The 22,554-nt window shown below is 40.7% G+C and overlaps 1 protein-coding gene across 2 annotated transcripts; it reads left to right on the top strand.

The window, feature by feature from the left end:
* Positions 1-16,551: 16,551 nt before the first annotated feature.
* On the top strand, positions 16,552-21,371 carry PENK (proenkephalin). 2 transcript variants are annotated; one of them, XM_066993011.1, is made up of 3 exons: positions 16,552-16,747; positions 17,534-17,675; positions 20,398-21,371. In XM_066993011.1, the coding sequence occupies exons 2-3, from the start codon at positions 17,538-17,540 to the stop codon at positions 21,061-21,063; spliced, it is 804 nt and encodes a 267-aa protein (XP_066849112.1). In that variant the 5' UTR covers positions 16,552-16,747; positions 17,534-17,537; the 3' UTR covers positions 21,064-21,371. The 2 variants fall into 2 exon arrangements, with proteins under 2 accessions (XP_066849112.1, XP_066849113.1); XM_066993012.1 differs by having other exon boundaries at positions 16,559-16,743.
* The last annotated feature ends 1,183 nt before the right edge of the window (positions 21,372-22,554 follow it).

The raw sequence follows: 22,554 nt of genomic DNA, 5'->3' as shown, positions 1-22,554 counted from the left end.
TTTTTACAAATATACTAGAAAAAGACTAATTATATTTCCAAGATAAAAATTGCCATAAAACAGGAGTTATTTCATCAGGAGGCTTGAAAAAATCTCAGATGTTCTCTGGCTACTCCCTTTCAAAGACCTTGTGATCCTCAACATCAACAGGCTTTATCAAAACCATTATTGAAGACTAAATCCTTTCTGCCAAAGGGGATGTAAATAATCACATTGGTCTCTGCATGCCACAGACTATAAAACAGCTATAACATTGAGATCGATGAAGTCCATATCTTGTAGAGGTGTTTTTCAATACAAAGAAGTATTTACAAGCTTTCTGTATTTTTCATCTTTCAGTAAATGCTATGAAAACAATTTTGCTTAATATTTAAGTAGTAAAATCATACTTGAGACCTTTTAATTTGCAAATCGTATAAAAGGATTGTGTGGAGTAACAACTACTTGGAAAAAGAAACATAAATCCTCTTGTTAACAAGATAGCTATCAGCTACCTGGACTTGGTGCCTGTGGGTTGGCATAAAATAAAATAGTTGAAAGCTGGGGAGAAAAAAAAAACAAACTGAGAAACAGTAAGGCTCAGTTCTAATTATTTTATTATTAAAATATCTGCAAAGGGAGACTAGCATGAGTCATTTTCTTTGGGGCCAAATTTTTCTTACTCTCAATCAGCAATAATTTGCTGCGTGCGTGGTTCTGCAGAAATCAATGCGACTCTCATCAAATATTATTCAGTGTTCGTCAGAATATCTGCAGGTGGCTTGTACTTTGGGAATGTTGAAAGAGCAATTCCTCCTCCTGCCCTGAAAAATATATTCTGACACACCTGATTCTAAGAAACGGAGGGAAAAAAGGGGGAGGTTAATTGCAAATTGCAAGTTGTTAAGCACTCCTAAGTGCATTAGGGAAAAAAATAAAATAGAACACACTAGTTACTTGGTTTAGTATAAAGGTTTGTTAGAGTTCCCTATTTATAGTAGTGACAGGGAGGCTATTTTTCCAGGTATCAGCTGAAGTAATTACAGATTCAATAGAAAAAAATCCCATAGTATTTAACAATAGGAAAAGTTAATTAACGTTTGTCAGTATGACAAAAAAGTTATGTCAAAGACATCTCATTTCCTTCCTTTAGATTATGACATTGATAGAGATCAGTGCTGGAAAGATGAGTCCACTTCTGGAGTCAATATTCTCTAAAGGCACTGGGAAAATAAAGGGACTACAAGAACTATTGGAGAGTTGGAAAAAATCCTTTACCAAACAAGACAGATCATAATAGCTCATTTGAAAAAGTACATTTAGAAAAAATCTGATTACAGTGCATAAATACTTCCCTGCAAAGACAACATCTGATTGGAAAGGTTGTATATCTTGCAAAAGAAGGATTATAATGATCAAGAGCTGAATCCTAAGCAAAATTAATTTAAATAAAATATTAGAGATCACTGCCTAATCACAAGGAAAGAGGTTAATTATTGGAAAAAAAAAAAAATAGCTATGAGCTGAACCTGAGCATCTGAGCATTCTCCATCTCTGGATATTTTAAGAACATTCTTCTTCTAAAGCCAAGATGTTAGCCACATAGCAGGGTAACTAGATGAAGTTGAATGACCTATGATAACAAGAGGATAAGACTAGCCTTAATAGTCAAATCTGGTCTTAAAATCTGCAGAAAGTAACATGATTCAAAATTTCAAAAGCTGAAAAATGCAGCAAAGAATTATTCTGCAGACTTGATGGAATCCAGCCTAAGCTAATACAATCACTGAGTACTACAGTACTTTGGAGCAAAAGCATAGCCTGAGGAGCAATCTGCTGTAGTACAACTTAGAAAAAGAAAAGGAAAAAAAAATGCTTTGGTTATCTTGGTACTTGTAGAAAATGTAAACAAGATCCCAAATATTTTGCAGTGCTGCCCCTCAGAATAGCAAACATGGAAAGAAATATCTAACATCTTAAATTACTTTTAATGGATTGATGCATCTGAGCTGATGGATCTTGATGGAATGATGCACACAAGAATGAAACAGGATTTTAAACGGCATCAGAGTCTTTCTAAAACTCCAGGAATTGGAGGAGGAAATTTAAGTAGACAGTTTTGCCTACATGTGACAAAACACATGACAGAAACTCATTTCATGAACCCCACATTTAACACCTGAGGTTTTCAATGAGAAATAAAGAGTGGTGGAAAATGGCACATGCAATGCTGGAAATGTAGGTTGATATTTAAATATCGTTTGATTTTTAATGACTGATATTCTCCATTGTGTTCTGCCTTCCTCATTTAACCCACTGTCTTAAGCTTTGAAATATGGAAACTAACACCTTCAATTTAAATGAGAAGTTTGAAGGGCCTTTACAGGTGAAGTGTCAACCATGTGGCAGAACAATTTAATCAAATATAACTGGTTTTTATCTTTACACATGTATCAGCATACCAAAGTCCTACAATTTAAATATTTTTAAATGTTAAATAGCACAGTTCTTTTTCAGGTTGCTAAAGCAGTTCATAAAGGCAAAATAGAAAGACCTAAAATAGCAGCTGAATTTTAACACGACTCCCCTTTCTACGTAAAACTTAATAAAGTTGTGTCCAACTTCATTTTAACAACACATTATATATGCACTAACTTCATGAAATTTACTGAAGGGAAATGGCTTAAAAGACTTTTTAGAGCGAAGCATTCATTTTTTGATTTATATGTAGATGATTTGAAATTATTTTTTTTTACATACTGGTGATTAGCTTGGAATGCCATGAATGTGGCAATTTCATTATTCTTAAAATTAATCTTTCTGATATCAGTGGTAAAAGTATATTAGGAGGTTTTCTTCTTCGTTTATCGATATTATTCCTCATTAAAGAAATGTTATTTTCTCTCTTCATCATCTGGAAAAAAAAAAACAAAAAAAAAAAAAACAAGGAAGCCTTTGCTCTTCAGAGCATCAGAGGGAGGGCTGGACTTGAAGGAAAAGCTAAAATTTCTATATGGCATTTTGCAACAATAAGGACTTATTAAGCATGGCTTTAGCTCTTTTTGTTTATCACCTGCAGACGCTCTTTCTCTTTAAAAGCCAGCTAGTCTGAACTCATTCTTGGGTACATGGAGCTCAAATAAATACATATGAACTTATTACTTGTTTTATTTCCTCTCTCATTATAAAACTAATGTTAAATATCCCTATGCATATTGAATAAAGATAATGATTGTAAAAAAAAAAAAAAAAAAAAAAGAATTAGCTGAACATATGCTATTTATTCAGGGACTTGTATACCACAGACAGCAACAGATTAAATTCACACACAGCCACGCCACTTCACCCATGTACCACGTTTCTGCAGGAGGAAGTAATTGTGATGTCTGTGACATTAGACAACACACAATCAGATAGGAATTTCTGGCACATTTGACATAAAACTACTATAAAAGTTGAATAGGTGGGATTTAAACCTAAAATGAATTAAAGAAGGAAGAGATGCTTCTGAGCCATGGAACTTCTTGCAAGAACAATAATGACCATTAAAAATGCCTTAATCTACATCTGTATCTCTACTTCCTTCATGGCTGCAAGATGCTGTGTGCAGATCAACATTATTTGGCAGCCATTTTCTTCAGAGGTTCCTCATTTATTTTTTTTTTATATTATCCTCTGTTTTTTCAGCACTCTGGCTTTGCCAAAAGGTTCGTTGGTGTTGACTCATTATTGGCTTGTTTCACTTAGGAGCCCAAGCGAGTTGTAACTTGTACCTTCTGTCAGTGGCCCTTTTACTCCAGCACTGCACATGCTAATGAGGATGAAGAACTGCTTTCTTCTCCTGGGTTTTAGATGCGACAAGCAGGGTTATATTCCAGGACTATATTTTGTTTAAAGACCTACACATGATGAATAAACATAGGTTTTTATCCCTTGCAAATCTCCTGTGCAACCAGAAATATAAACAGTTCTCTGCTGCTGACACCTTCCCACCTTCCTAGGATATTAATTTTTCAGCAAGAGTCAGATGTGTGCAATATACCAAAAAAAAAAAAAAAAATTGAAAAGGAATCCATCATTGCTCCCTGCAACTTTGTCCATATGAGGCAAACCAACCTTACCCACTATTTAAATCACTACAGCTCCAGAGTAGAATATATTTAACATCTAATGTGTTGGGACAGATGTAATGGGATGTAGACTCACTATGCAACTCTGTGAAATAAGCAGTAGTAGTAGTCTCTTACAAATGAGATTCTTATTACTAGGCAAGGCTTACCACGGTAATGTACTTCCCAGCTTAATATTGACTGAATTTGAAATCTGGGTTACTTTCCAAAGGTTGGTTTCAAATGGACGTATTTACTATAGAGAAAACTGCTTTCAAGTTTAAGGAATACCTATAACTGTGATGTGCAGTCTGAAATGGAAGAAAACTATTCTTTGTGCCAGTAATCTTATCGTATCAAATCTGTCTTGCAATAAGTCAAGATGGAAAGAGTGATGGATGAGAACTTACTGCTAACATAACCTTACTCTGAGTGAGCCTCTGCAAACTGCAGCTCCAAACTATTTATCAGAGTATATCTTGGACTTGAGAAATGCGGACACATTTCAGGCAAAGCTCTGATTATTTTAACTGAAATCCATAATCACATACCTTTATTTTTTACTTCTTATGTTTTGCATCCCACTGCCTCTCTTCAGCATCAGCTAAAATGGAAAAGGCAAATTTCTTCCATTACAAATTTGTTTTATGAAATGTTGATATTTTCTCTCTCCTGTCTTTGAATAGTAAAAGACATCATTGTCAAATCAATGGAAATAAAACTTCATATCCATGATGTTACCAACAGCTTCTTAGAGAGATCTGTCTTGTTTTTTATAAACAATTCCTGTGACAGGCAGTTAACATTTTCTGATCATTAGCTGTTGCTTCCTACATTTTTAAAATTTGTTTACAGCATTGATTTGGAAACTTCAAGAAATTGAGTTAGCTTTTTTTCCTATCAACATCAAGCATGAAGAGTTATCTGTGGTAGAACCAGTAAAGCTAATGCATGACAGAATAAAACTCAAGCAATAGAAAGCTATAGCTGACTTTAAAACATATGTAAATACTTCTTTAAATACGAAGAATTGTTTTACTTGTATATATATGTGTGTTTATATCATAAATATGCAACTGACATTTAGATGAATTGTAATTACAGAGTAGAATCTATAGCATATCAATTTTGTTGATGAGACAAAAGAAGTCCTTGAAATCTATATAAATCAAGACCTAAAACTATAGTCGCATAAAATATATTTTGATGGCAGAAGAATTTGTCTACTATTCTACAATGCTGCCTGAGATACTGCAATGTAAATGTTATATGGGAAATGCCATTCAAAAGGATAAGGAAACAGGAATTATAAGGTTCTGATCTTTACACTACTCGCACAAAATCTTGGCTTTAACCAATGGGTAGTCCTTACAAAATCAGCTACAAACGTGGGATAACAAAGACATGTCAAATTTCTGTAAAGGTCACATTTGAAAGGGTTAGCAATCTGAAGTAGGTCTTCAGGTGAGTCTCACCTCCCAGAGTTGTTTAAAGGCAAATGGAAAAAAATAAATAAATAAATGACAAAACAAAACCAGAGAAGTTCAAAGCATGTAGGATCACACAGAAGAAGTGAATGACATGCACAGAAAATATATAAAGGTTGATGAAGAAGGAAGAAATTCAGTTTACATGGGCTCTGTAGGAAATTGTATGGATGAATGCATTTGTTCCTAAAGCACGTAGAAAATACTGCCTTTGCAGGGATAAGATGGATGGGAAGTGTTAGAATATGGACCCCCCCCCCCCAAAAAAAAAAAGTGTGAAATTTTAAAAGAAAACAAATTCTGTTGATTCTTTTAAGATAAGTTTGGCCAACAGAATTAACAAGGTCTGCAAGCCTTATCTTTCTTTGCTATATCGATATTTATAGACTTATTTTTGATGTATTTTCATTTAAATATACATTCATCGAAGCCTTGAAATAGGAGATGGAGTGACCTTTCCTAAACATCATTACCGTACTGATATACTGTTCCCATACCGTACTGCATAACTAAATCTACTGGATAAAACTAATCAAGCAATAGGGGAACCACCACTTACTTACATGCAGCTTAATTTGGGATAAAAGTCTAAGCACTTCATTGTATAAAAAGGCTTTCCTGAAAAGCGCATCAAATGTTAGTTCAGTTTAATGTCACTGCTTACAATCATGCATTTATCTTCTTTTTTTGATTATTTCTCTTGATAATAAAGCAGTTATAAACCATTCCCTGTAATGGAATTAAATCAAATGATGCATAGTAACTAAAAAGATCACTGCCATAAAAACTGGCAGACTGGGAAAATATTAACATGAGTACATGACACACAGACAAGGAAAAGTAATTTTGAACTTCATCTAGAATACATAATATGGTATCACTGTAGCTACATAAATTTGGAGCAGCAAGATATTGGCACTAAATTTCCAAAGGGTGACACTGTACTCCTCGGCCACCGAATTATTCCTCACGGGACTGAGACATGGGATTTTAAGTTTTATATAGAGATTCATAGAACCACAGAATCACAGAATGGTTTGAGTTGGCAGGGACCTTAAAGATCACCTCATTTCAAACCCCCTGCCATGGGCAGGGACAACCCCCACTAGACCAGGTTGCTCAAAGCCTCATCCAACACTTTCAGTGTTGGAATTACTTTAGATTATGTAAGATTAGACAAGAAGGGTGGACAGGCTCTGGACAGACAGGGAAAAGTTGGGCACTGAAAATCTCTCCTGATTTCATGGGCTGTTTTACTGAAGAGACAGGTAAATGCTGGTATTTCCAAGCTACTTAAGAAGCCCAGATTGCTCAGCACAGTAAATTACATGTAACCCTTCCCTCCCTCTCAGAACACGTGGAACAAAAAAGGAAGAGTAACTCATAGGGTAAACATTAGCATGGGTACTAATGCCATGAGTCTCTTTTCTGTAACATACTGTGATTGCTTTCTATTTTAAGTTGATATTAAAGAAGCAACGATCCATAAAAGTAGCAATTATTTCATCCTTAGATCACTGCATTTCAGGTTCTATTCCCCTACAACTTTTCTGTGTTCTAATTTATAACTCAGCTAACTGCTCAGTAGGTACTAATCACAATTTAAACAAAGTGAAGAGTATTTTCACATGATCAAGGAGTGAGTACATGATTAAAACTGAAACTCTGTTTTAAATCATCCTCCTGGAACTGAATACCATATAGCTACACAGAAATTAGACATAAATCTCTGCAAAAGTTAAGTGAAGAGTTTTACAGAATTGCATTACTTTAATCTTTTTATGTTCTAAAATGCATTTGAAAATATCAGATTCAATTTTATTATTTTTTTTTATTTCAGAGAAAAAGACAAGAAGGTTCTCACCCTGTAAAAATACAGGGACTGCTCACTTCTGCAGGTGCATTGATGGACATTACTGGATTCAGCACATTCATAATGGTAAGCTTGTGCAGAAGCCCCAAGTAGTATTTTAATTAAACTTCTAACTTAAGACATTATTAAGAGGTAAAGTTTCTTTGAACTTCATATTGCTCTATACTACTTATATTTAATTTAGTATTTTTATTGTAATATATGATAAATGAAATCAATTTAATCCACATCTGATAAATTTCAAATGTACTCATCCTTTAAAAATTAAAACTTAAATCTATTTCCATTATTCTCAATCCATTTTGCTGGAAAGATTAAATAGCAGAGCATTTGCCATGTCTCATGTTATAGTTCCCTTTTTCTGAATGGATATGCAATCCTACAATTACTGTATTTTACTGCAAAATATTCTCAGAAATACATAAGCCACATATGTCAAATAAATTAACACTGCATTGCCCTGTCTTCTGTTTTCATTGTTCTCCTTATGAGCTCATGAACTATGATAATCCAGTAAGGGTCTCCCAGCCACTAGTTTTGAATTAGCTTTATCTTGAATAACTTTCTGATGGAAAACTCTGGAGCAGTAAAATAGAAAATATACATTCCCATAAATGTTAGCAGAGAATGCATATAGCTTATGGCAGAAAGCAAGATGAGATTTTGACTCAAAACACTGAGATTCAGAAGTAGTCGGTGGGATCCGCCATAGCTAAGGAGACAAACCAGGCCCAGAGCACCAACATTTAATTTCAAACACTGAGTTATATTCACGTGGAGCACATTTTTATTAAAATGGATTGATAATTATTTGCTCAGACTCAACTGTACGTTCAGAATATGCAACTTTCAACTGCCCACAACAAAGGGTAACGCAAACATCAGTATCAAACCAAACCTGATGGTGGATGGAAGATTTTCACCATAAAACAAAATAACTAGCAGACCTGAAAAACATGATGTGGCTTATACTTCCTCCTGTCTCTGTTGTCAGTTGTGACAGCTCCATTCCTCTTAAAAGCTAATCTGAGAAGATATTCATTTGGCCATGGCCCACAGCATGCAAAGACAGGGAGGTCCTTCTTGGACATGGAGAGCCTGGAGGCCAACAAACATTCAGAAGAAAATAAGTCTGCAGACACAATAAAACAGAATTCACTTGAACTGTACCTATCTAATGATCTATCTAAAAAAAAAAAAATCCACCTCCACAAACACTTAATTTTGAAAAACTCAGAAATTAAATTAATGAAGTACTATTGTCTGACATTTTTCCTCATGAGCTCTAACTTTGAGCTTTACATTTACAGTTCTAGTTAAATGATGCATAGTTATAGTTTACTTATTTACAGTCAGTTTACTTTGCAGATCCTTTCAGTAGGTTTACACGCGTGCAGGTTCTGTTGGACATACCAGCTGCACCTCTGCTCTTGAGTTTGTGCACGGTTTTAACAGAATAAAGAACCAGAAGCTCAGGTGCAAAGCAGAGTGAGAGAGTGTATTGTTGTCTTAACAAAAACACAGAATTGTCAAAAAAAAAAATAATAAATCTCAGAGATATTTAGAAGGCAACCAGCTTGCATATTCTGTCAATGGGGAAAGATGACATAGGTCCCCTGGGGATACCTCCACCACTGGCAGGTGTCCCTGTATACTTCTGTCCTGCACAAACAGGGCTAAAAACGACTAAGCTAAGGCTCAAAATGACAGTCAGCTCCCACATATGGGAATTACTTTGTACAACCCCCTTCAAAGGGAAGCAAAGCAGCCGTGTAGCAGCACGCAGCTCTCTCCCAGAGTGCTGAAGCCAAGATCTGAACAAGCAGACGGGAGATAAGTCACTCTTGCCCTGAAGCATCCTGACCTCCTTGAAAGCTTCTCACTTCCTTCTGCTGGTTTGAGTGGTGTTTTGATCAGTCGACCAGGCAACACAGATGCCAATCATCTTTGCCACATTCTTTGGTTCATTAGATTTTAAAGATATTCATTAATATTTATTTTTGCAATATTTCAAATAACAATCTTAACACTTTTCACAACTAAACCAACATTAAATGAACCAGCAGAAAAATACCAATACAGAAATCCATTCAAACTTCTAGCACCACTCCATTGGCACACACATTATATCCAATTTTAGTACAAAACATATACCAGACTGATACCAAATATTCTGGAAATGACAGCCTACTTTGATCATAAAAAACAAGATGATTAGCCAAATGAGTTGTTTTACGTATTGCCCTAAGAAAACAGCAGAGCATTCAAGTCAATTTCTTAGCACAGAAACAGCATTTTTGAAAAGAGTAATCCTCAATTTCAGCGAACTATTTAACTCTACTCATAATGTCCCATCAAAAAGCCACCTCACCCTGAAAGTCTGGGTGAGGTGACAAGCCTGTTAGTAGGATGGTCTTGGAAGTAGGTGCAGATTCTGCCTTAGCCACTGAGCAGCACTGTTGCCTGTAGGGAAAGGAGGAATAAGCACCACAACTGAAAAGACAGAGGAAGACAATCAACTTGAGGAATGTTTTAGGACATAAACTAGCTTAATCTCATAAATCTTCTAAACTGTGACTTTCCCTATTCTATCTTAACCTAGCCTCAATTTTTCTTCTCTCTTACAGATGTGAACTCTGCTTACAGTGCTCATTCTCTATACCCAAAGTGGTTCTGCAGTTAAATAAGTGGAAGTACAACTTATTTCTGCTTAAAACACATAGTTTTAGTATTGTGAGATTTGGATTATTTTATATTCTATGTCTTTTTCTGAAATCTTAGCACACACCAGTCTGTTTATCTTAGACACATCTGTACATATCAACTGATTAAATCCTAGGGTATCAGCGTAGACAAGCAACACTCCAAAGGTAGTCCAAATCCCTAAGTTAAAAGTCTAAAGTCTGGTTACAAACATTTCCCATTGAAGTCCTGTCCCAGCGGTACAAACACCATACCTGATACTTCAAACTTGATCAAAGGCCATGAAATTTCCTTATAAGCACCAATTACTTTGTCTAGCAAAATGCTGCCAAGCAAGGTATTATCAGATCGTAACCAATGGCATTTACATTATATTAGAACGAAGTGGTGAATTCAGAGTATCATGTCAGGTGACACAGAAAGATTTTGGCAGAACTACTGATGGTTAGCTGTGTGACAACGACATTCTGACCACTTCCATACCTCAAACAAACTTTGTATCATACCTCCACACTGTCAGTGGTTACCACCCTGATTTTATGCCATCCCCAAATTATCAGACCATCTTACCACATCTCTCATTTTTCTTTACTATGCACTGTCTCTACACATGTTCACTCAATATGATAACTCTTCTGCTTCCCAAACCATCCAGGATACGCTCGTCTTTTGCATAAATTCCATCCCTGTGTTAAACCTAGCAAGATTCACAGCTTCAGCTTTCATGGAATATTTTCAATAGTTCTTTACAGGAAAAGCTATAAAGTCTCAGCTGTCTAAGGTGGCTTGTTAGTTTCTGGAGTGTTCAATTATGCAGAAGAAGAAACGAAATGAAAATTGCTTTCAAGCATAAAACAAGCAGTTTTAAAGAAAAGGAACATAGACTGGTAAACTGAGAAGGGGAAGGTCACAGTTCAATTTCTAGTTTTTTTTTTTTAATAGAAACACAAAGTGCAAAGAAGTACAAACAACAGCAGAACAGTTCAAATAGATGTAAAATGAAAGAATGTGATGATGATATTGTTCCTTATTTCATTTTCAAATGATCTTAGGATGTATTCTTATGTCAGCATCTTCTTCCCTGTCCTAGCTACAAAACCTGATTACTTAAACCTCATCTTTCCTTCCCACAGAGAACATTTTTCGGGACATAACTGAAGACCCAGTCCATGTAAAGCAGCTGAAGATGATTTACATCAAAAGAAAAGTGGTGCAAATTTCATGTGGTGATTGTGAGATCTCTGTGCTTTATGCTCCTTCCTCACTCCATCCTTTTTGCATGAACATCATCTGTTTAGCATTTTCAGTGCTGCAGGGGTTACAACTGTGGCTGTAGCTACTCTGGAGAACTCCACTGTAAATGACCAAAGTTGGTTTTGTATCTGAGGAGTTCGACCCACCATTAGGCCAAGGTATGTGCGCCTCCGTGCTGCTTGCATATGGGCTCAGAGCTACAGCCACAGCAGGCTATATGGAAGACAGATTCCCAGTGTGGATGAGGGAATTCCTAGCAGAGGTATAACGAAATGAAGTAGGACCCTCTTTGTTATCAGCATCACCTATGGGGGATCCTTTCGGGGCAAGAGCAGAAGAGGGAGAGCACACTTGTCCTCTTGCTGCTCCCTTCATGGCCCCTGAGGAGGTGCAGGAGAGGCTGCACGCAGGCCTCAGCAGGGGCAGAAAGGAGAGCACTCAGTGCCCTGCTCTAAATCGCTCCCGTTGGACTGCTGGAAATCACAGCAACCACTGACATCGTTTTAAATTGTGTTTCAGAGCCACTCAAAACACAGGAATTTCAAGTCACCTCTGACTCTCCCACGGCACCAAGCTGTGCCCCGGAGGAGAGCCACGAGGAATCCAGCCAGCCCTTACCCGCTCTGCAGGCAGAGCGTCCAGCTCTTGTTACAGCTCCTGTCTACAAAAGCAACTCGTTTTGAACGCTGTGCAGAAGTGTGAATACAGCACACCCCAGCTGGGCAATAAAATACTAGCAGTGAGAATGTGAGACTGGAAATGGGGAAAAAGCTCCAAAATTCTGTTGTATGAATGTGAATAATGGGAAAACAGTTCAAGCTTGCACTCCAAATGTATCATTTAGGCTCTGCTTGTTTGTTTTTCTTAATATGACTAAAGTGATCAAAATCGCTCATTTACAATTTTCAGCTAATCCTTCTACATACACACTAGGCACCGCAATCCTTTTCATAGATGGAATCTAATACTTCCTTAGTAATTCATGGATGAGTTTTCTAAATTAAAAAAATGAGGATAAATCACTCCACTCATGTGGAGTAGTTATTGTTTTAAATAATAATCACTGTGCCTGGATTCCATCACAATGTATTTTGCTACTGAGCACCCTGTTTCCTTCTTTTTTCATTGCAGATACCCATCCCATGGCCTCTGGGGATATGAGCAACATAATGTTTTTATAACAAATATAGATTTTGTACAGTTTGTTCCATTTAACGCAGCACACGCTACTTACTGTAGTTCAGGCCAAATTTCAGGTATCTTGGAGTGCACATCCTCATGTGTCCATGAGCAACAGAGGAGCACGTTAAAGTGAAGCTCCTTATGTCTCCATAGAATGGTATAAACTTCTCTGCCTTGTTCTTATCTTGTCTCAGAGAACTGCACAAAATAAATAAATGCACCAAAAGTTATATTTGTCGTATGCTGACACTGAATGCATGTCAAGATCTTAATTTCACTCAGAAAAATTAGCGTGAAACCTCCTTCCCCCTTAGAAGACTGAGTGGCAACAGCCATGAGATAAGACCAGAAGTTGTCTGTGTTACATCAGTGGAAACATCTCCTGATTGCAACAAGATCATTGCATGGTTTTGCCTTTCAGAAAGGGTGCGGTTTGTTCAAAGGTAAAAACATGATTAAGAAGATCCAGCTTTGTCTGAGATGATACCAGCAACCCTGTTCTTCATACAAGATTGTCTTCAATAGCTATGAGCAGAATTGTCTGCATCACTGATATATTCCATATTTCTTCATATCTCAGATGATACGTATACATACATATTAAGAGAGATATGGGAAGCACTGGATCATCTCTGTCCTATAAAGGTACATTTTGGGCAGCACCATACCAACTGAACATTGAGTATCTCTCCCTATTACAATTCATCTCTGCTTACTTTACACTTAATTTAATAAAGATATTTTAAAAGTAGCAATGCATACCTTGTGTCCATAGGTCTATAAATGACTTTATTGCTAAGTTTGGTATAAGAGGGTTGATCTGCAAATCCTTTCTTGACACTGATATCAGCTACATATATGTTCCCATCAAAAATTAAATCCATTTGAATGAGCTAAATGGAACCTGACTGTTTGGTCTTAAGAAACGCTGTGACCTTTTGCACTGAGCTGAAGAAAATAATCAACATAACATGCTGTTTTATGTTTCCCGATCCTCATTTTGATTCTATCAGAAAGGCTCTGCGTTATGAGAAGGGCTGCTAGGGCTGCTAACAGCATGCTTATTTCATATTTCCGTAAATCTATCTTCATTTAATGATTCTGAAGCAGCTCGATTAGCATGATGAGTATAGTTTGGAAAATAAATCTGTTCCCGCAGTAAAGATACTGACGTGAAATTCAAGAGAATTTCAGTTTCTAACTCCAATGCTCACTTTTGGCATGACTTTGTAAAGTGATTCAGGTTACGTGCTTCACTTCTCTATTGGCAAAATTATGATTTCATCTTCCTTTCACCTTTTCCTAGCTAAAGTCTGGGTGTCTGGACAAGATTTAGGACAGGTCCCAAGGTGCTTCAAGCACTCCTGTAATACAGTTTGTTTTTGTGTGGTATATCTGGACGGCAGAAAAAAGCTGCTGGTGTCTGGGGTAATTCTGGATTTTATAAATGCCAAAGTTTTTATCAGCTCCAGGACACTGTTATTACCAGGTTAGTAGGGAGCAACAAGTCATCATCATCACTGCTGTGAAAAGTGTTCTCTTTCTTTTTATGCCTCTTTATTTCTTTGTTTCTCAGTCTGCTGTTGCTGAGGAAATATTATCCCCTGCTCCTACAGTGAGCAATTTTTATGTAGTTTTTGCCCTGTAGTCTTTTGTCCAAATAGTCCAAATTCTCTCCTGCTTTTATCCTCTCTCTGCAAAGAAGACTCTCATATAACCACATCCATAAGGACTCAGGATGAGGACCAGATATAGGGAGGAACCAGACAAAGATTCAAAGAGCAGAAGACCCGAAGAAGCAGATGAACCAAGGAGTGCTGGATATCTTTAGCACATCCAGCAGCCATGGTTGTATTTCTGCCCAGTGCTGGCAGTGCCCACTTACCACTCCTCTACCCCATGCGGTCTCTTTGCACCTGTGCATTTCACACCCAATCTTTTTCTCTCTTTTACTCTTCCCTGGTCCCCACCCAGAAGCTGTAGCACTTATCCACTGTAAAACAACCCTCTCCATTACTCCTCTTCTACACAAAATTTAGATGCCCTTTATTTGGTCCATTTATATTCTTTACTCCTTCTTCACTCTGTCTGTTTTGCTGCTCAGGTCTGCACATTATCTGCAGGGATTATCCGCACCTCTGTACACAGTGAGGTTCCGGCATTGCCTGGGTTTTCATCACGACCAGATTAAACACAATCAGTGGCATTAAATGGCATAATGAAGGACAAGGCAGACTGAGTAGCTGAGTGGGCAGGCTGAGCATGGATGCTTGTATGCACAGCTATGAAAAGAAGAGCCAGTCAGCCCGGGGACGTGGGATGCACACTGTAAAAGGAATAATCATGAGACTACCGGGCTATCTGTCCCACCACACCATGCTGACTGTTAGATTGCGTGCCCAGAAATGACAGCAGGGCTGGGGTTCAGTGAGTGAGTGCCAGTAATTGATCCTGAGGACTAATCTGATGATGTCCAAAAAAATATATATTTTTAAAAATGGTAAAAAGCATCCTTACAGCAAAAGAGGCATGGAATGTGTCACCTCTGTGTTAGTCAGTGCCTCCCTAACCATCTCACCCTTACCCAGGCAAGAGTCAGGAGGCCGAGATGTGCCTTCCCACCAGGAGGCTGGCTAGGAACAACCTTTACAGCCTGCCTGCTTACTCAGTGGCCTGGCAATTGGCTTGTTGCTCCAGATGCAACTACAAATATACCCAGTGGGGCAATTTCTAAAATGTCTACCTTGTCCCTTGAGAGTTTGCTTTCAAAGTTGGCTGATATCACTGGGGAGACTGAGGGCCTGATTCTCTTCTCACACACCCTGGGTACATGCAAGAGTCTTTGCTGCGAAGGGATGTATTTCTGGCACTCCATGTATCCGTGTGACCCTCCTTAATCTGAGTCAGATGTCTGATGTAAAGACTGACAGGTGGCAGAAGGCACAATTTCCATGCGGTAATGGCACTAGATCTCGTGTTAGTCCTGAAGGATGAAGACCTGTCTGTATCTCAGACCCAGAGGACTGTGTGGCATCGCTGCGCTGCAGTGTTAGGAAAGACAAATGAGATCTGGGGAGGCACAAGTTGAGGTGTCTTCCTCCTCCGGTGGGGATGACTATGTATTAACGTCCTAATAAAATTCCTTTCACCAGGCTGTGCACAGGTCCCATCACTCATGCTCAGAAATGATGAATTCAAAGTACAGCAAACGCCGGGGAGAACATTTACTGGGTAAGGGTCTACCTCGAGACAGAAAGCTGCAGAGCACAGCCTGGTGACTAGAGCAAAAAGAGGGCTGAGAAGGGAAACGATCAGCCAGAAAAACACCATGAAGGGACAAAATCCTGTCTGAAAGAAAAACAAATATGTATAAACCAGCTGCAAATAATTTGGGGCTGGAAATGAACCACAGCTTAATACTGCTGGGGCAGAGCCCTTGTATAGGGGGGATGTCAGGAATCAGGGGGGATGTCAGGGATCGGGGGGGATGTCAGGGATCAGCATCGCTGCCCGAGGCCGGTTCCCACCCGAGCAGGGCAGCGATGCCCCAGCTGCTGGGGCCGGGAACCTTTCAGGATTGTGCCTCTGCGCGTTGTGCTCATATTTGTGCCTTCCCAGTCGCTAAAACCATGCAAATAGGGCGAAGCTGTCCATGCTTAGGAAATCCCAACGTTTTACAACCAAGACCCTCGCACAGACCCCACTAAAACCCACCTCACCGACCCCCAGGGGTGCGGCATGACTCACTCCGATGCCTCAGCCCCCCCCCAAAAAAAACCTCCCCGCGGGCGCCATACGGGGCCGGGCACGGGCACGGGCACCCCGCCCGCCCCCTCGGAGCCCCCGACGGGGGCGTGCAGGACATCGGGGGGGTCTGGGGGGGATGTCGTAGGGGCTGCGTCAGCGGGAGCCCGGCGGCGATTGGGGGAGGCCGCGCTCTGCCCGCGTTCCCTAATTATAAAGTGCCGCCGCCCGCAGCCGCTCGGCGCCCCCCCGGCGCTCACCGAGGCCGTCCTCGGTGCCCCCCTCCCCGTCCCCAGCGCGGAGTCTCTCTCCGGGGGCGCAGGCTGCCCAGCCCCGCTATAAAAGGGCTGCGGATCCGACGCCGGCACCGCAGCAAGGCTCAAAAACCCGCCCGGAGCCCCGAGGGGAGGCAGTGCGTGAGTGAACCGGCGGGGGTGGCGGGGGGACCCGCCGCACCGGTGGCTTTGTGCTCCGGAGACGGGAGATGAGGCTGGGGATGGGCGGCCGGGGTGGGGCGGGGAGGTTTGGATGGAGTGGTTTGGGACGGAGCGGTTTGGAATGCAGCGTTTGGGATGGGGCATTTTGGGATGGGGAGTTTGGGGATGGAGCGTTTTGGAATGGAGCATTTTGGGATGGAGCGTTTTAGTATGGAGTGTTTTAGGATGGAGCATTTCGGGATGGAGAGGTCCGGGATGGAGCACTTGGAACTGAGTGTTTTGGGATGGAGCGCTCCGGGATGGAGTATTTTGGGACGGGGCGGTTTTGGGATGGAGCGGTTTGGGACGGAGCGGTTTGGGACGGGGTGTTTGGGGATGGAGCATTTGGGATGGAGCATCTGGGACAGAGCGTTTGGGTATGGAGCATTTGGGAATGGAGCATTTGGGAATGGAGCATTTGGGATGGATCGGTTTGGGATAGGGCATTTTGGGATGGGGCGTTTGGGATGGAGCGCTCCGGGATGGAGTATTTTGGGACGGGGCGTTTTGGGACGGAGCATTTCGGGACGCAGCATTTCGGGATGAAGCATTTCGGATGCAGCATTTCGGGACGAGCGCTGCCCAGGACGGGAGTTTAGGGTCGGGGCGGCTCCGCTCCCCCTCCAGTCACAGCGTCCCGGGGGTTTTGGGGGGATGAAGGGGGGGGGGGGGGGGGCGGCTGCCGTCTGACCTCTCTCTCTCTGCCTCTCTCTCCCCTTCCCGCAGCCCCATGGCGTTGCTCCTGCGGCTCGGCTGCTCGCTGCTGGCGCTCAGCACCTGCCTGCTCCCGCGGGTGCGGGCCGACTGCGGCCGCGAGTGCGCGACCTGCGCGTACCGCCTGGGGCCCCGCGCAGACATCCACCCGCTGGTAAGGCGCCGGGGGGCCGGGATCCACCCCCTCCCGTCCAGAGTCCCCTTTCTGGGGGACAGCGGGCCGAGAGAAGGGGAAAAATAAGACACAGTGAGGACGAGGATGGGGTTTTGAAGGGGGGAGAGAGCACCGCAGAGAGCCCCCAGCCCGGCGCTGTTTGGAGGGGACACCCCCCCCCCCCCCCCCCCCCGGGGGGGAGAGAGGAGAAAGTCGAGTGAAAACTGAAGGGGAAAGGGAATTGTGGCCGGAGGGCAGCTCCGCCGGGACCCTCCGTGCCCCCCGCCTTTGCTCGGCCCTTGCCGTGGGCGAGGGGAGCGGGGCACCCCCGGCACAGCGCGCCCCCGGGGGCCCTGAAAGCGAAATGGAGATTGGGGGCTGTGCCTGGAAACTTGGCCGAAATCTGGCGAAAAGGGAGGTTCGAGCCCAAATCGAACAGCTCCTGCTGCTCTCCCTCCCGGTGCTGCTGTGCAATTAGGAATACGCCTGTAAAAAAGTCTCTGACACTGCGGCATCTCCCGAGGTAAATCATGTTAAAAAACAGAACGCAGGGTGTTGTTGTTTTTTTCTTAATCCGTACTTTTAATGATATTGAAATGATTAAATGGCATATTCACAGAGCCAGCTCAACTCGAAATTTAAGCATCGGGATCAGTGCTGGGCTGGGGTCCCTCAGACCCCCCTGAGGAACGCAGGAACTCGGGCTGCCAAGTCCTCAGCCAGCGGTTCCTGCAGTTCCTGACCTCAAATAGAGGCGATGCTGAGGCATCAGGCTCTCAGCACTGCCAGATGTTCAGGAAAGTTTTCCTCCTAAGGCGTCATCGGTTACTTGGAAGCAAAAGAAAAAGGAAGGACTGAACCTATTCTGTGCAGAATAAGGAGTCACCAAGTATTTCTGCTTAGTCTAAAGCAAGGACTCGCTGCTAACCACAGCAGGTTTATAACGGCAATATTCTTAGGGTGGCTGGCCAACAGTCCAAAAGAGGTTCTGTATACCTATACTTAACCCTTCAAGCTTTCAATCAAACTTTAGCTTTAATATTAACCATGAAAAAGAAAAAAAAAAAGAAAAAGGTGGTAATCTGCCCTTTTGGAGGGAGGGCTGCGTGCTTTTTTGGTTGTCTGTAGTCTCTCTTGCATACCCTTCAGTAATTGTTCAAGAAATAATTAAAGTTCCACTCCATGACAACACTTATTAGTTGAAATGGGGAAAGAAGCAATGTGCCATAACATATATTTCTTACACAGGTACAAACAGTTTCTGGAAACAAATGTTTCCAGACACTAGCATCTAGTAATATCAGAACCGGTATTATCATATTGTATCTGTAAGATATAACCTGGTCATTCATACACACAAGATGGCATATGTTCACTTAGCAATATGCTATTTAAACTAACTGAGAAGTGAAGAACAAGGGAAAGACGTGGTTTTGCTTTGACTTGGAGCAATTTCAAGGTCAGGCTGAAGCTGAGACCAAATTCTCTTTATTGCATAACTATAGTATATAGCAATAAGTATGTAGTACCTGTTAAAGTAAATTATTGTGTTGCAAAGTACATAAATCCATGTAATTTTCTTGTGATCATATAAAAAACTGTATGTAAATTTCTGAGAATAAAACAGCTCAACAGACAGGTAAGGCCAGAGGTAGTGAGCTGGTCAGCTAACTATTGAGAGAATTATGCTGAGATTTCATTTCACACTTTTAAAGTATACTGAGATCCTTAGAAGTCACCATCTATAGGCAAAATAACTGTTTCTATTACTAAAAATATTGGTGATTTCTTTTTAATTATTTTTTTTTTTACATGAAAACTGTGGCAAAGAACAAAAATATTGGATTCACCTTTCTGCAGATGAAGAGTTTGGTTTCACAAGGGGTAAATCTCCCAACACAAAAGTAGCTAAAATGTATGTTAATATTGACAGGTTATATGATATGCATACTGGTGTTGACAGCATTTTTGTCTTAGCCTCAGTAATTTCTTTTCCCGTCAGAAGCAACACAGCTTGGGATTTTTTTCCCTCTTCCTGATGATCACTGCTTAGTAAGTCAAACTAGCAAAATCAGAAGTTTGATCTGCCTCAGGAAGTCTGTATTTCTACATTTGAATTGGTACACATTTGAAAGATGTGCTCCATAAACTAAATCAAATTATAATAGACAGAAATAGAGCCTTTAGAGCTATGCAGTGTGTTGAAGATACCAAGCAGCACAGTATACAATGCAGCTGGCTTCTTTGCAACAATGATGCTGCTTTATTAGTTCTAAGTGGCTTTGTTCCCGAAATTTCTGAATGTTACTTTTAATGATGAAGATTGCATACACTTCTACACACTCCTTATGAAATGAACCACAATTGGATTTTAACTGTCCATTAGTAAATAGAAACGTTCATAAAAATGCACCCTACTGTAAGGGAGGTGCAGGAACTGTACATACAGCTTGCTTTGAAACAGAATCACTGGGACAGCCTTGCCATGCGAGACCCATGATCCAACTGGTCTGGTACTCTCTCTCTTAGAGTGGAGATGCCACGTCCTTTGCAGAAGGATATGAAAGCCTTCAGAGCAGCCCTTCCTGAAGAGCTGTCTTTCCAAGCCACTCGGAGAGAGGCTCGCTCATGGCCTTTTAAAAGCAAGAAAAGCTATGACAAGGTGACAGTGAGGTGTTTGTTGCTATCAAGTCATTCTCAGCAAACCCCATCCGTTTTTCAGGCATGTACACTGGAATGTGAAGGAAAGCTGCCTTCTGCCAAGGCCTGGGAGACCTGCAAGGAGCTCCTGCAGCTGACAAAGCTGGACCTTTCTGAGGATGGCAGCGTTGCTCCAGGAGACAAGAAAGAGCTGGACGAGAACCATTTGCTTGCAAAGAAGTATGGAGGCTTCATGAAAAGATACGGAGGGTTCATGAAGAAAATGGATGAGCTCTATCGGGTAGAACCAGAGGATGAAGCTAATGGAGGAGAGATCCTGGCTAAGAGGTATGGAGGGTTCATGAAGAAAGACTCAGATGACGATGCCCTGGCTAATTCCTCTGACCTGCTGAAAGAGCTTTTAGGAACAGGGGATAACCCTGAAGCAGGGCATTACCGAGAAATAAGTGAAAATGATGGAGACATCAACAAAAGGTACGGAGGTTTCATGAGAAGCATAAAGCGCAGCCCAGAACTGGAAGACGAAGCCAAAGAGCTGCAAAAGAGATACGGTGGCTTCATGAGAAGAGTGGGCAGGCCAGAGTGGTGGCTGGATTACCAGAAACGGTACGGTGGGTTTCTTAAGCGCTTCGCCGACTCCATTCTCCCTTCAGAAGAAGATGGGGAAACTTATTCCAAAGAGGTCCCAGAGATGGAAAAGAGATATGGTGGATTTATGAGATTTTAATATCTTTCCCTTTATCCCTTTTGTCCTAAATGAGAGAGACTGCCTTATTGGTCATAACTTATTGTAACGTGTTGCTTGTACTGTACAGTTTTTTACTGTCCTGGTTAATGATGCAACCTGCGATCTGTTGTTCCAGGTCCCGTGTTCTTTCAAGTCAAATAGCTAACTTCTGTTTTAGTCAAGTTTCAGTCTGTATTGTAGTTACCATGCTATTTTGATTACTGTATTCATTTTCTTTAATCAGGAAGTACATCTACAGTAGAATTGCTTAACTGTATATATAATAAATTCTTCATCCTAATGCATAACTTCTGCAGTGCTTTTTTCCTGTTATTTAATCAAACATAATATGAATTTTTCTTAACACTAAGCAGAGTAATGCCAACCTCTTTTCTATAATTACAGAATTTGTACTGCACACACAACTGAAACAAATTTTTGTCTCAGTTTTCTCAGATCCTTAGAATAGAGGAACAATAAACGTGCTTTAAAGGGGATATAATTGGATTTGCTCTAACTGCTCTCATTTTAACCGATTAGCTGAATCTACGGTGCTTAACCATTTCACGCAAAAACAGTTCATAAAAATCTTTGACTTAAAGATCTAAAAAAATTTATCCAGTGCACAATACAATGCCACATCTATTTAGTTACATCTCTTATCCAATATAGGATTGTACATTTGGCCTTTAAGTTATAAACACTAACTCAAAAAGCAGTAAGTGAATTTATGCAAAATAAACATGATCAACAACTGCATTTTTTTTCCAAAAATCTGATTTTACAGAGCGCCTGATATGACTTTCTGTGGAGGAGCTTTCCATTTGATTCCTCAGCTGACAAAAAGCACTTAGGCACTACTGAAATATGGGAAACTGCTGGTCAGTCTTTTCTGTTTCAAATGAAAGCAGTGTAAGTAAATCGGAGAGCAAATGGAAAACCCATCACTGATGCTATAGATCTTTTGGCATTTACATAGGCAGCAGATAACATCAAAGGGCAGATCCCATCCCCATGTATGCATCTTTGTATAATTCTGCCTGACTATCCCCTCAGCTTCCTAGATCAGGTGTACCAGCATTTTTCTCCCACCTACTGCTACCAATTACGTCACACTTGCAATAACATGGTAAAAAAATCTTTGGCCACTGGCACTGAATAATTTCAGGACATATGACCAAGATTTTTAAAACCACAAGTCTTATACTTAAAAATTTCTGCAGTCAAAATCTTCAAAGCTGTTTAGATATCTGATTATTACTGAAATAGTGTATGGGAGCTAGATGCCTAAAACCACCCGTGGCTCTGGATTCAGTATCTGTATCTCAGATTTGCACAGTAACAACTATTGACACAAAGGGCAGCTTAAGGGTCTGACTTTTCTCCAATTTCAAGTCAGTGGGGTCTTCTGGGTGCTCAGTACTTTTAAATTAAAAGTTAGTTGTTTAAATGCACACTTAAAAGCCTAATCATGTACAACTAGTTTTTGTC

This window comes from Anser cygnoides, chromosome 2 (genome assembly GCF_040182565.1).
Source record: "Anser cygnoides isolate HZ-2024a breed goose chromosome 2, Taihu_goose_T2T_genome, whole genome shotgun sequence".
Taxonomy (NCBI): Eukaryota; Metazoa; Chordata; class Aves; order Anseriformes; family Anatidae; genus Anser; species Anser cygnoides.
Note: the sequence above shows the minus strand (reverse complement) of the source record. Positions and strands in the feature narration are given on the sequence as shown.